The 14,345-nt window shown below is 44.7% G+C and overlaps 2 protein-coding genes across 4 annotated transcripts in view; one reads left to right on the top strand and one right to left on the bottom strand.

Annotated features, from left to right (window-relative positions):
• Positions 1-3,132, top strand: part of Nxn (nucleoredoxin) — a 170,483-nt gene extending 167,351 nt beyond the window's left edge. For all 3 annotated transcript variants that reach the window (XM_046446895.2, XM_046446896.2, XM_046446894.2), the window contains one exon: positions 1,533-3,132. In XM_046446895.2, the coding sequence (XP_046302851.1) occupies positions 1,533-1,715 (183 nt within the window). In that variant the 3' untranslated portion in view covers positions 1,716-3,132. The remainder of the gene's footprint in view (positions 1-1,532) is intronic.
• A 5,776-nt stretch (positions 3,133-8,908) lies between these two features.
• Positions 8,909-14,344, bottom strand: Mrm3 (mitochondrial rRNA methyltransferase 3). The gene is made up of 4 exons (XM_046447027.2): positions 13,992-14,344; positions 13,490-13,734; positions 11,922-12,089; positions 8,909-9,629 (listed from the first exon to the last, which is right to left on the bottom strand). Exons 1-4 carry the CDS (start codon positions 14,306-14,308, stop codon positions 9,097-9,099), a joined length of 1,263 nt encoding a protein of 420 aa, XP_046302983.1. The 5' UTR covers positions 14,309-14,344; the 3' UTR covers positions 8,909-9,096.
• Position 14,345: the final 1 nt, after the last annotated feature.

A 14,345-nucleotide genomic window follows, 5' to 3' on the forward strand; every position in this document is an offset into this window, starting at 1 on the left:
GTGTTTTAGGGGGCAGGAAAGGTCATCTCACTAATAGTCTACCTAAAGATTTGCCATGGATACATGAATTTTATTTTTGTCTTAGAAATCATTGAGTCATGGGCTGGGGTTGTGGCTCAGCAGTAGAGTGCTCGCCTAGCATGTGCAAAGCCCTTTGTTCGATCCTCAGCACCACATAAAAATAAATAAAATAAAGGTATTGCATCCAACTACAACTAAAAAATAAATATTAAAAAAAGAAATCAGTGAGTCATAAATTTTATGCTTCCTGCTCACCTCCATCTGAGACCAAGAATAATCCAAGCCCCTTTTCGGCAAAATGTTTGTTTTAGTCAGTTTTTTTGATACTTTAACTAAAAGATCCGACAAGAAAAATTTTAGGATGTAAAGTTTTTTGGGGGGCTCATGGTTTCAGAGGTCTCAATCCATAGAGAGCAGGCTCCATTCCATGGGGCTTAAGGTGAGGCAGAACATCATGGTGGAAGAGTGTGGCAGAGGGAAGTGGTTCACATGGTGATCAACAAGCATAGAGAGACTCCACTTGCCAGATACAATATATACACCCCATAGTCATGCCCCCAATGCCCACCTCCTCCAGCCGCACCCTACCCACCTTCAGTTACCACCCAGTTAATCCCATCAGGGAATTAATTCAATAATTGGGTTAAGCTCTCATGACCCAATAATTTCTCCTCTAAACCTTCTTGCGTTGTCTCATACATGAGCTTTTGGGGGACACCTCATATCCAAACCATAACAGTGTCTGTCTTTTTCATTGGGTTTAGAATATTGTGCATTTTGTAGGGAAATGACTTCAGGATGGGTATGTAAAGTCCATTGACTGTTATCTACCTCATGGGGGTCAGTGTCATGAAAGGTAACCTTAAATGGTTGCTCCCTGACAAAACCTTTTTCTTGTCTTTGGATTTGTGTTTGCATTTATATTTGAATCAGGCAGTATCTGATATGAGGGAAGTTCACCCGCACAGCTGCTGGGAATGTACAAGAAAGTGTCCATGTCCTTCTCAAACAAATACAGTGAAGCAGTGTAACCTTGGTGCTTGCGCAGCTATGTTTAGAGTTGGCCAGCTATGTGCCTCCTGCCTTCTTTGAAACCATGGGGTGGTGGGTAGTGAGTTGTTTTTTGTTTAAAAACTTTCCAGAATTGAAGTTCAGATGGCCTCAGAAAAGCCACAGTAGAGTTAGCAAGTAATTGAGAGTTGCTTGCAAAAATAAGCAATCAAAAGACATCACATTTTTAAAAAGCAGAAGATATAACCAGAGTTGCTTTCATTCTAATAAAGATGATTTGCTTGATGGTTTGGGGGATCTGAGGGAATTTTTTGAAGTGGTCTCCCCATAACAGGGCACGGTCTCCTGCTGCCTGTGCTAAGAACCCACCTCTCCTTGAGGGTAGCCTGCTCTTCAGGATGATGGAATTGTTCCATTCCATGCAGTCTGGGGAGATGGGGCCCAGGGGACTTCTTCTTTTTAAAACTTACTGGTTTTCTCTCCCCTCTGGTGACTTCCAGGATGATATGACTGACTCCCTGAGAGATTACACCAACCTGCCTGAAGCTGCCCCTTTGCTCACCATTCTGGACATGTCAGCCCGGGCCAAGTATGTGATGGACGTGGAGGAGATCACCCCTGCCATTGTGGAGGCCTTTGTGAATGACTTCCTAGCAGAAAAGCTCAAGCCAGAGCCCATCTAGTGGGGCTCCAGCCTCTTGAGACCTTATTTAAGACTCATTCTCCTCCTCTTCCCCTTCTTCCCCTCTGCCCTTGGACTTTTCCAGCAGGTCCTAAATCACACAACCCAAATTTCCAACCTCTCTGTGGTGCCTTGTTTCTGCATTAACTCCTCACTAGCACCCAAGGGTGCACATCCTCACAGCAGCAGCAGAATCTGCCATATTTGGAGATTCTGCCTGGCATTCACAGGGATGGCATAACTGGGCCAGAACTGGGACTGCAGCACTCTCTCCAGGTCACTAGCTCTTGGTGAAGGATTGTTCAGGGTATTCTGCACAATAAGCATGCAGAGACATCGAATTAGGGTTCTGGCTCTGGAGTCAGCACGCACACAAAACAGCCAGAAGGGAGCTGCTCCACACGCACACGCACATGCTGGTGGAGTGGAGAAAGGGCGTGGCCTCAGCAGACATCAGCTCAGAGCTGTTGGGGAGAGCATCCTTTTATAGGGGACGTAGATATAGTCTTTCTTGGCCTGAGGGAGAAATAGCAGCTTATCAGTGGGTTCTTGGGCAGGGGACTCCCAAATCTAAAACAAAGTGTGTGGGGTTTTTTGGTGAGAAAACAAGTAGCTAAGGTAATGATTCATATAATTGCTTACTTTTATTGAGCTCCTACCATATGATTAGAGTTTTGCATTCCTTCCTTTTATCTCTTTCTTCCTTGGTCTTGACCTTCTCCAGGTTTTTGCCTGCTCATACGGGCAGCTTCTACTCTCTCGGAATTTTGTTCTTGAATTCTTCTCCTTGATATCTTTACAAGAAACTTGGCCCTGAGTTCTTAGAGGAGCCGTGCTCAGCTACACAGATCTCTGGCCCAGCTCTGTGCCTGAGGCCACTGGACCTTTGCTGAGGCATCTGCATCCCTTTCAGTTTCCCCTGTCACTCCCTTTTCTTTTCAAAGCAGAACTGAAAAGCAAGAATTTACTAGAAATCTAGCTTGTCCTTAAGAACCTTCAGAAGAAGCTGTGTTCTCAGGCAAGAGGGAGGACAGAGGGCATGTCAACTACAAGTAGGCCATGGGTACCCTTTGCTAGGCCTAGGTAACTTGCCCTTTTGTTTGAGTGGAACTGACCACATTTGGGGTGAGAGACTTTGGCCCAGGGATTCACAGGGGTTTAGCCTATCTCAGTCAGGTGTCAGCCTTTAAACAATCCAAGGCTTACCCTTGACTCAACTCTGCCATCTGCCAACCAAAACAATTTATTTGGAAAACCCCACAACCCACCCGCATAAGCTGTTGACAGTGTTCCTTGCTAAATTGGATTTTTATTTGTAGTTCAGAGGTACAAAATTAGTTGGTAATTAGACTATTTGATGTTGCCAGCCTGAAACGCAATCACCTAGTAAGAAATAAAGCAGGCATCTCTGGACATTACCATCTAGTGGCCTTCCCTGTTCTTAATAACAAAAATATTTTTCACTTGAGTGCTCTATGAGAGGGTGGGCAGTGGAGGGAAAGGCATAGAGAACCTCTAGTAGCCATGTTCCAGAATTTTCTAGAATCCCAAGAGCTCAGTGGTAGAGCACTTGACTAGCATGTGCAAGAAGGCCCTGGGTTTGATCCCAGGTATTGAGGGGGATAAAAAGAAAAAAGAAAGAGAAAAAAAATTCCAAGAACTTGGCCATCTGTCAAATCATCTTGGTTTCCAGAAGCCAGGAAGCTGATTTTGATTAGAGTGCCAGAGACAGATGCCTCCAGGAGCTCTGGTCACCATCCCATTGGCTTGGTACTTGCTCCAAGGTGAATCCCTAGATTATAGACATTGTTATGGACATTCCCGCTCTTTCCCTCTTGAGATTGCTGGTACCTGTGAAGAATAGAGTAAGAGTTGGGGCTGCCCAAGTCTAGCTCTGTCCTAAGGCTAGAGGCTTCTCTAGAAATTCTACCATTGTCCCTTAGAGGGTGAGGCAGATGAGGGTACAAGATTAGGCCTCTCCCTTGGAAGATGTATAGAATTTGTGTCCCTGCCCTAGGTCATCACTGCCTTGGAGGAAAGGAGGCCCTCTTTGCAGCTACTTTTTTGTGAGGACAGAAGGAACAGACTCCAGTGAGGAGTTGCTGTCATTGCAACAGAAAAATTGGTCATCTGTGTTACTTTAGTGGCCTGTACTGGGCTGACTTTTCTGAAGTACTAACTACTAATGTCAGCCGGATCCCTGTCACCAGAATTCCCCTTTTAGAGCAGATGTGTAGTTTAGTTAAGCTCAGTGGGAAGGTTTATTAAAAAGGTTTAGGTCTATACCGTGGCTACACTGGAGGAAAATGTTAGGGAAGACTCACTTCACCGTGCCAATGAAAAAGTCCCTTCTCCATGGTGCAGGAGATCCTAAAGGTCATTGATGCAGACAAATGGCAGTGGGATAATTCCCACCAAGTAGCTCCATGATACCTTATAAGTCTCATTGCTAATTGGAAGCAGGTTAAAAACCCCAGCTGTGACATATTCAAGGAGAACCATGTCCTGCCGGTTGAGACAGGAAGGTGGCTGTAGAAATGCCACCCTAGAGTTCCCAGATTTGTGTTCACAACAATGACCTCCACTTGCCATTCTCACAATAGAGATGAGATTTTTTTTTTTTTTTACTGTCTTCCCACATTAAAGATCTGTTTAAGGAAATGGGGTGTATTGGGATTGGTATGTACACTGGGCAGAGGAAACCAGCTTCCTTTTCAGGAGTCAGGTGGTATTGTGCTATTAACCCCCACACACACTCCCAACACACACACATGTGTCCTTGAAATCAATGGCTAGCATTTATCCCGGCTTCGGGAGCCAGTGCTATTTTCTTGGCATCGGACAAGCTTCAAGTGGTAATTTCCAGCCAGACTTTGTTTTTCTCTATTGCCTAATTAAAGACACTAAAAAGCTGTTCCCCACTCCTCCTGCCCTTCTGCAGGGCAGCAAACTGAATTCAGCAATGAGACAGCAGGATGTGGCCTGGGGACAGGCCGGCAGTACTATGTGGTGTTGTACTATTTAGCTAGAAAGAAAACCATGGACATGTGAGGTCACGTGCAGAAATGCTGCACACATGAAATTATAGCATTGGGAGGGACCTCAGCATGTGGTCCTGCCCTACCCAGTCACTAGGGAGGGACACACATTCTGTACACAATGCCATTTCTCTGGCCAGCCTGGGCAGGCCCGTGCTTGCAGGATAGTTCTAGAGTGCAACTATTTTATAGATCTTGGGGTAGTGATGCTCATAGGCTACAGAGATTCAGGAGTGCCCCCAGAAGTTCCTCTATAAGGACTGCCTTGGGAACTAGGAACTGACCTGCCTAAGCCTAGGCAGACTTTCAAGGCTGCCCCAAAACAGTTGTGTTGAAGTAATCACCTCACCTACATCCCTCTTCCCAATGCCAACAGGGACAAGAGAGTGACAAGAATGTGTCCTTTCCTTCAAGTAGGTTGCTGAAGGGAAAATTTGGGGAGGGTGGGGAGCAAATAGCTGTGGACGGGAGCTTTGTTATTAGTGTCACTGGCCTCAGCATGTGTGGTGTGAGCTTGTGTTTCCAGAAAACAAAAGGCTATATGTAAAATTTTATATTGAGTTCTGCTTTATGACGGGGTTTCTTCTACTGGGGGATATATGACAAAGAAGTTCTAGGTACCTTATATGCAAAAGGATGAAGTAAATGTGCCCCATTTATGTGTGGCTCACCCCATTGGTGTTTTAGAATACTTCCTTAACCAGGAAATGTGTTAGTAGGGGTGGGTGGAACTCATTCGGAGGGACATTTGGATTTCCATTAAAATAATGTGCCGACTCTTGAAAGCCTCCATCTCTATAGGCCAATGTACAGCCCAAGCCAGGCACAGTAGCCTCAGGTCTAGATTCTTGGGTGCTCATGCTTTATACAAATAAGTCACCCACATGAACTGGAATGGGAAAATCATAAGAGACATGGTCTTAGGAGCCAAGTTTCCCCCAAATTGATCTTTGGACATCAGAGGACCTGAGAGTCCCCAGTCTACCAAGAGCCACTCTGCAGGCTCGCAGTCAGCGCATGCTTCCTTCATTCCAGGGATACAAGGGAGGCTGAGGTTGGACCCTGCAGCAGTCATTTTCCCACCTCTTCCTCAATCTGTGTTCCCTTGCATTTTGAGAAAGCAGCACCTTTGGCATCGGTTGATAATTCATCTGAGAAAAGGAGCTCTTCTTTCACAACTAGGGATTTTTAAGAGTAGGAAGAGCAGAACTGATTCCAATCATAACACATTGGGAGTCTCCGTCATACTTGGCCATTAAGCGTCAACAATGCTTCCTGAGACTCCCAGGGAGGACTTGGCTTACAGCTGCCATCTCAGCTGCTCAGATGTGACATGATTCCTTAGTTAAAGAGACTTAGTTCATCCATTAATTTTGCTTCTCGTTTATTTGTGCAATCTCATGGGGGAAATCGAAGGAATAAGATCTCAGAATTTAAGTGACAATGAGTGCTTCCTTGAGAAAACAAAAGTGAGCTCAAGTGAAGTCTGCTCCTGAGGGAGTAGCAGGGACCAAGAGGGGAGCCCCAAGCTCTGCAGTACAGCTGGTGGTTTTCAGCACTATCCAGAGAACCTTGGATGGGTGCTGTTTCTGGGGTCTTTGCATGGAGGAATCACAAAAGTGGATCTAAATGCAGCTCAGCTTGGATGGCGGTGACATCTGGAGTTGATGTGAACCCTGGGGCAAGTGTCAGAAGCTCCATACTGTTCATTAATGAACAGTATCCTAACCAGAAGTCAGCAGCCAGGGTGGGGCAGGGGAGAATGGTTTCTGCCCTCCCTGCTGTGTAGCACTAACTGAAGGGCCAAGCACACTCCCACAGTAAGACTTGGGCCCACTGGGACATTGGCCTCTGCACAGAGCTGCTCTCTCAGAAGCTGTTACAGGGAAAAGCTGTAGCAGTTTTGTTAGTTCCCATTTCTGTCCACTTAGAGTTTTTGGTCCAGTGTCCTCCTGAATTTCAGATTCTTGCTTCTACTAAGATTACATGAGCCAGTCTGGATGGGTCTTTGACAACTGTGAGCTTGCAATTACTCTTTGGTAGAGGGAAACTTGACTCTATCCTTCTCCTTTTAAGCAACTTAAATCTGAGAAAGATCATGACCCCTCCCTCCGGCTTTAGGGGTGGTTCTGAAGTGCAGCCCGCCACCTTGTGGCAGAAACCACTGCTGCAGCTGTGCCTCGGGACAAAGGCAAGGAGCCTAGCCAGCATCCCACAAGGTTTACCTTTCAGCCAGTGTTTTTCTTGTCATGTATTGCTCAATTTATTCCTATTCACTGCAAAGATGGTGACCGAACAAACATTGGCCTCAAATTTGAAAATTCATGAAAGTTGTTTTCCAGTATCACTCAGCAGATAAGAACTTAACCACCATTTGCTCTCCTGCAGTCATTTAAGAGAAAGGACAGCGTGCCTTCCACCCCTCCCCTTCTCACCAGCAGCCAGGGTGGTTATACCTATGAATGTACAAAAAGAACTCACAGACATTGTGGAGAAGCCACCGACTATCACGTCAAAGGCACACCAACTCCTTTTCCCCCTCTTACAGTCAGGACAAAAACTGGGCTAAAGAGTTATTTGCATTGCTGTTTTTTCTCAAGGATGTAGTTTGTTCTTTCATTGATTTTAATTTTGAACAAAACCCAGCAAGAACACCATCTACGGACACAAATTACAAGAAATTGGCTTCAGGTGGGAAAGACACAAGTGTATGACTTCTTTTTCTCTAGCACTTTTCAAAGATGTTGATGAGGAAGACACAGCCAATCAAACTGCAAACACCCCTCTCCCAACATACCAAAGCAATACCACCTGCCAAGTGAAAGTTGATTTCCAATATCACTCAGCACATACCCACACCCACATTTAGTTCTCCCAGGAGGAAGTTTTTACTAGGGAGCTGGAAAAGCAGAAAGGGAAGGAAAGGGGGTCCATGGTATCTCTTGAGCCTGCTGGCAACCCACTCCACCTCTCTGGAATGAGCAGCTAAGGAGTCCAAATCATTACAGGAACTACTGTACCAAAGGGTATATATAGTTCAGCTACACTCCTACTGTTGTCCTCAACTCCAACCCTATATTTATAGTTGTAAAAGTGGTGTCTGGATTGAGTCCTAACACTAGTCCACAGGCAGTCATTAGATATGGTGATTACCATCTGTATCTGCCCTCACCTACCTGGCTGTATCCTGGATGGCACCTGGTAAGTAAGGATATAACTTGTCCTAGTCCCCTGGGGGTTTAAGAGAATTGCAGGGGGTCCTGCAGCAGAGCCGTGGTTCCCAGGGCTTCAAGCTCTCAGAACCTCACCCACCCACTCTTCCTGTGTTCACACAGCACCCAGGCCTGCTGGCACGTTCCTGAGCAGTTCTGTCATTCTGTGTAGGGGGAAGGGTGTACCTTAGTACATTATTACATTTAAACAACTTTACATAAAATAGGATTAACAACAGGAAAATAGTAAAAAGGGTGACGCTTTCCCCACTGCTGCAGGGTTAAGCTGCAGATTTTGTCAATTTCTTCCTGTTCTGCAGAGTCCTCAAAAAACATTTGCAAAGGTGCTAAGAAGATGATACCACCGGATGAATCAAGCTGTTTCTAAAGATTGGCATAAGGTGGGTGGGATATACATAACAGTGGCTATTGAAGTGAGGTCTACACAGACCCCAGGGGTGGACATATCCAAGCTTCAAGAACAGCTAGCTATTGCTCCATGACTCGCAGCCATTAGCTTCTGGGTTATTCCTCTCTTAGCAATGCCCTCCTCAGCAGGCCAAAAATGAAGAGACACTGAGACCCACTGACCACACTTAAACTTTTTAATGTCATCGTCATCTGCTGGTTCTAGGTTTATTTTCCACTGACCAATTATCAGGCAGAGGTGGCTTAACCATGACCCATAACCAATACTTGATGACTATAAAATACCAATCAGTCTTTGGGAACTTTCTGGGCAAAAAAAAAAAAAATGCTTCTTAGTGGTCTCCTGCCCCCCACCCCCATGCTGGAGATGGAACCCAGGGTTTCATATGTGTCAGGGAAGCACTACCACTGAGCTACACCCCAGCCACAGTACACAATTAAATTATGTATATCCAGAGCCCACGTAATTAATTACCACACACACACACCCTCAAAGTTCGTAGAGACGGGAGATCTCAGGAAGAATTTTGACCTTTTTATTTATGAGGAAAAGCAGAAACTTGTAGAAATTCCTATTTTTCCGACGCTATATGATGGCAGCAATGCCTACCTCTTGCCTCCATGCCAGGAAGCCAGTTACCATCCAGTATGCTGGGGTTGCAGGAGCTGGAGGCATCCTCAAAGACAACTTTGGCCCCCTTTTTCAGCGGTAGCTCCTGTCCCTGTTCAAGTGTTCCACCCTTAACCTTAGCTGTCTTTTTCCTTCAAAAAGCAGGATGCTTGCAGCCATGGCCGAGTTCAGGCTGTCCACACCAGGCACAACAGGGATCAGCAGCCTCTTGCCCCCAGTGCTCTCAGCCAACTGCAGGGATTCCAGGCTCACGCCATGGGTCTCCCCACCTATCACCACAGCTGCTGGTGCCTCTGTCCAGTCCAAGTCGTAACTCTGAACCTCAATTTCAGGGAGCCAGTCTTTACTGTCTCCAGTTTCTAGATCCTCTTCCTGGAACTTGTGAAATTTCAGAAATCGTCGATCACTCATCCAGCCATGATCACTGGCTTTAGTAGACATCTGGGCCTGAGCATAGAGGCCACAGTTGTCTGCTACATGGACCCGGATGTCAGGGGGCAAGTAGTTGGGTACTGTTTCCCATTCCAGATTGTTGATAATAGGCACCTGAAAATGTGCCCCCATGCCTGCCCGTAGCACTTTGGGTTCCCAGGCATCCACACAGCCTAGAAAACAAAAAAGATTTAATCAAGATTTCATAAGTCTCAGAGTGGGAGCTCTGGAGTAAATCAGATTAATTCTGGACCAGAAAATAAAGCAAAAGTGTTTCCCAGTGGAGCCTTCTTGGTAGTTGGTACCTTCCAGAGCCTTCCCAATGACGGCAGTGTCCAGCAAAGGGACTGCAGGATTAATCCCTGCTAGTGCTGAAGAGGGATTCTATGCATCCCTTTGACATTGTTCATACATACATGCACTGACCAGGGGATGCAAAGGGAATTAAAACACCCAATATCCCGGAACTCGGGGTACAGTGGTTGGTGGTGCTAGGACAATATCTAATCAGGTAATTAGAATATTAATGACAATGTAAAAGAAGCATAAACAGGATAAGAGAAAACCCTGATATAAAGCAGGCTTTCAGGAAAAACACCAAATGTCTAAGAGACCATGACACTGAGCTGGGTCTTGAAGGATAAGAGGATGTTGTAAGAGAAAGGCCCAGGTAGAGAACAAAGTCAGAGAAGGGGAGAATGTCTAAGAACTGGAGTTGATGGTGGGGGTGGAGCGTGGGAGAAGAGAGAGGAGGCAGGCAGTGGCCAGTGTACAGAAGGCCAAGGATGTGAAGCTGAAGAGTTTGGATTTTTTTCAGAAGACAGTATGAGGTACTGAAGGATTTTCAGCAAAACAGTGACAGAACCTGATTTATGATTCAGACAGACTCATTTGACTTCAATGTTCAATTTGGATTGGAACAGATTTCCCACACTAGAGATGAGGAAATTAGGTAGGAGGTCGATGCAGCAATTCAGGGGGAAATGAACCTGAACCCAGGTGGCAGTTCTGTCACTCACATACACCTCTTCTGTCATATTATGGTAAGGTTAGCAAACCTACTCTTCTACATATAGTTAAGTGCTAGGCCCAACCACTCCCATGCACAGCAGATACTTGATCTTTCCCAGTGTCTACTCACCACAGGCAAGGGGGAAGAGATGGCACAACCAGGGTACCTCCTCATGACTATATCACACATATTGCTACCCTAACTTGTTAGCACAAGTCTCCTCATGAGAAGTTATTTTAAAAGTCAATTTGTCAGATTCAGGACAGATTAACTAGGCAGACAGCATTTTAAAAGGACTATAAAAGAAACTGAGAACATGAGAGTGCCCACACATACCCCACCTATGGGCTTTCCCATGCATGTCAGGGACCAGAGATGGGAGCTGGGCTACAGGCGAAGAGGTGAGGGAAAGGGTCTAGAGGATGGGCTCATACCTGTGAGGAGCTATCTAGTCTGACCCCCTCACCTAGCGGGGAGTAAGGAAAAGGTGAGACTTTCCCCCTTCTCCTCATGTCCTTGACACTGGGCACCATACCAAGTATTTCCTACTCTTTCTTTCTCTACCTCTTTCAGACCAGCCACCACTATCGATATGAAAAACCACACTGCTTGGATTATATAAACACATTTCCAAAACCACCTCTCCTATCACAGTGCTCAACAATGGAGTAGGTGGCTACTCATAAAGGAATCACAGCACCTAGCTCTCATACCAGCAGAGAAATGTACTCCAACAGGGTGTGACTGGGAAGAGTTGGAACAAACAATTTAGGCAAGTCTCAGCAATGGCTGCCACTATTAGTGTATTTAATGGTAGCTTGAGTGTTTCTGATGAATGATGCTTTCCCTCTCCTCCGCTCCCAAGGTGGAACAGGTCTTTTGGGCACATCCCATGAGTTTGGCAGGTCTGTTTAGAACCAAACCTATTAATCCCCATTTCTGATTAAAAGAGATAGGAATGTAATAAGGTTAATTAGCATGTGGACGGACTGTGTGACCCACCTGAGGCTGCGGGAAATGAATTACAAAGGCATAATCCCACCATTGACACATTCTTTTCACAGAATTCAAAATTTAATTTAATTTATACCCACTCAAAATCATTAAATACAAGACCTGAAACCAAATGTTAAAATTTTTTGCCCTGATTAAAATTTTTTTCTTTAATAACCTAACAGGTTTCAAATAACTTTAAAAGAAAATCAACATTTACTGACTTATTTATCATGCCAGGCATGGAGCGAAGTACTTTATTTGTATCATCTCAAGTACTCCTCAGAACAACCCTATGAGTAAGATTCTGTTACTATTCTCACTTCAGAGATGAGGGAACTGACCCTTAGCATATTGCTCATGGACACACATCTAGTAAGGTGCAGATCCAAGATTCAGACCTATGCATGTCTGCCCAGAGTCCCAACCAAGCAAGCCACCTAGTAACAGGTGCTCTTACCTTTAGTTAGTAATACTTTGCTGCAGCCTGCCCCAGCAGCAGATCTCAGAATTGTCCCCAGGTTCCCAGGGTCACGGAGATTGTCACAAATCAAAAATAAGGGCAGGGAATACTGAAGCTGAGTCTCTGGATATGTCATTTTGACATGGTCAGGTTTGGCAAAAATCCCTGAGGAAACAACAAGGACGTTCACTTATTTGATGTGGGAAATAATTTGATTTTCCATTTACTTATTCTTTATGTCTTTTTAAAGACATAGGAAATATGTGAATACATTCTGACTAAAAACATAAAACAACATAAAATTCTACCAGTGCTGATCCCCTGCCTGCCCCATCTGTTTTCAATCTTGTAGTGTATGCTTTCAAAACATTTATGCATCTACCTAAATACAGGGACATCTGTCCATATATAGGTGCTTTTAATCAACATATAAAAACTCTCAATGTATTATTTTGCAATTAACTTATTTCACTCAATAACATGTCTTAAAGAAATGACCATGTATATTTAAAGCTACCTTATTCTTGTCTTGCATGTTATTTTTTACTTTTTTTTTTTTTGGTACCAGGGATTGAAATCAGGGGTACTCGACCACTGAGCCACATCCCCAGCCCTATTTTGTATTTTATTTAGAGACAGGGTCTCACTGAGCTGCTTAGCCCCTCACCATTGCTGAGACTGGCTTTGAACTCACAATCCTCGTGCCTCAGCCTCCCGCTGGGATTATAGGCATGTGCCACCACGCCTGGCTTGCATGTTATTTTGTAATAAGGATATACAACAGCTCATTTAGCTCTTCCACTGACAGTTAAATTATTTCAAATTTTCCTTATTTACAAACAATGCTATAATGAATGTCCCTGTATGACTCTATGTGTATGTGTCTGAAAATAAACACCCATAAGTGAAAAGGACAATTGGTATAAATACACTCTTACTGTTAACAAGTGATACCAAACTGTCCTCCACACAGCCTATTCTAGATTATTCACATTTGAAGCACATAAAACACCTGTTTATACCTGGAAAAACAAAAATCCTAGCAGGGTGCAGTGGTGCAACACGTGTTATCCCAGCTACTGAAGAGATTAAGGCAGGAAGATCACAAATTCAAGACCAACCTTGGTAACCTCTGCACCTTAACAAGGAAGACCCTGTCTCAAAATAAAAAATAATAATAATAATAAAAAGGGCTTCAGATGAAGCTCAGTGGTAAAGTTCCTCTGGGCTCAATTCCCAGTCCCCAAAACTTCTAAGCTCTTTATATATAAACTAATATCAAATAAAGATTCAATATTCTTTGTAAGCATGCTCCCAAAGGACTGTACAGTTTTTTAAATATCATAAGCATTTTGCTATATATAATTGTTCCAATAAATGAGTTACTTCCCTGAAAGATAATACAATGAAAAATTTAGAATTCTTTGCAAAGGCATCACAGGTACAAAGCCTCCAAGAAGAGATTAGATAGTAACATTTTAAATTTGATTTAAATAAAATCTGCTGCCCTAAGACAAGTATGAACAAGAAATTCACACCTAGTGACACATTGTGTAAACACTGACCAATTATTCCTTGTGGTGCTACTAGGTCGGACCAATCCTTGATATCCTCAAATTTCACCTTAATGAGGCTTACACCTTTCAACTTATCAACTGGCAACTCCTTTATGTATTCCAGGCGGCTAAAGAACAAAACTTTTGGCACAGCTCCAGCCTTCAGAGCGTCTGCAATCAGCCTGCGACCTTCCAGTAGTATCTTCCCTTGTTTGTCCCGAAACGGCCTGGACTTAACTATTGTCATTACACTGCTGTAAGTAGAAACAAAAAGATGGCTGATGACCAACATTCTTATACTGAGACACACCTAATTTCTAACAGACATAAAGAGCTTCGCAGAGGCAAAAACGAATTCCAAAGGAGACACTTATTCTGCATAATGCAAAAATAAAAATAATAAAACCAGAGGGTTGTTCTGGAAGAACTCCTCCGGGACGAGGAGGTTAAGATTCCACTGTGCAGCAAAAACAAACACCGGAGTAGACGACAAGTGTCAGAAACACATCACCTCAGCCTCCTGTCCCCAGGAAAAGCTTTATCGTAGCGAAGTCCTGCCTCTTCCCAGGTACTCGGCGTATGGGATGGGGACATCTGAAGCGGCTGTTTCGGTCGCTGAACCTGGGGATGCGCCGCCTCAGACGCCCCCTCGCGGGGCTGCTTCCGAGGGGAGCGATTCCGCTCCACCACCTCTCCGGATGGAAACACCACTTTCAAGGGGCTCCGCCGCAGTGCCCGGACCCAGCGCCGCGCGTTGAGATCCCAAGTCTGGACCACTGGCAGCCACGGTCGCACAGAAGAACACACTTTCTTCACCAGCAGCGCCATCTTTCCTGTAACGCGGGTCACGTCAGGAAAGCGCGCC

Source organism: Marmota monax, unplaced genomic scaffold (genome assembly GCF_021218885.2).
Source record: "Marmota monax isolate L192 unplaced genomic scaffold, Marmota_monax_Labrador192_F-V1.1 WCK01_AAM20220418_F8-fsc00138, whole genome shotgun sequence".
Taxonomy (NCBI): Eukaryota; Metazoa; Chordata; class Mammalia; order Rodentia; family Sciuridae; genus Marmota; species Marmota monax.

Bases quoted from the DNA above. Each gene is read 5' to 3' on its own strand.
- Mrm3 (XM_046447027.2), bottom strand. From the start codon at position 14,308: ATGGCGCTGCTGGTGAAGAAAGTGTGTTCTTCTGTGCGACCGTGGCTG. The intron at 12,090-13,489 runs GTCAGTGTTTAC...TTGTTTCCTCAG, and splicing joins AGCACCACAAGGAATAATTG to GGATTTTTGCCAAACCTGAC. The intron at 9,630-11,921 runs GTAAGAGCACCT...TTTGTTTTCTAG, and splicing joins CAAAGTATTACTAACTAAAG to GCTGTGTGGATGCCTGGGAA.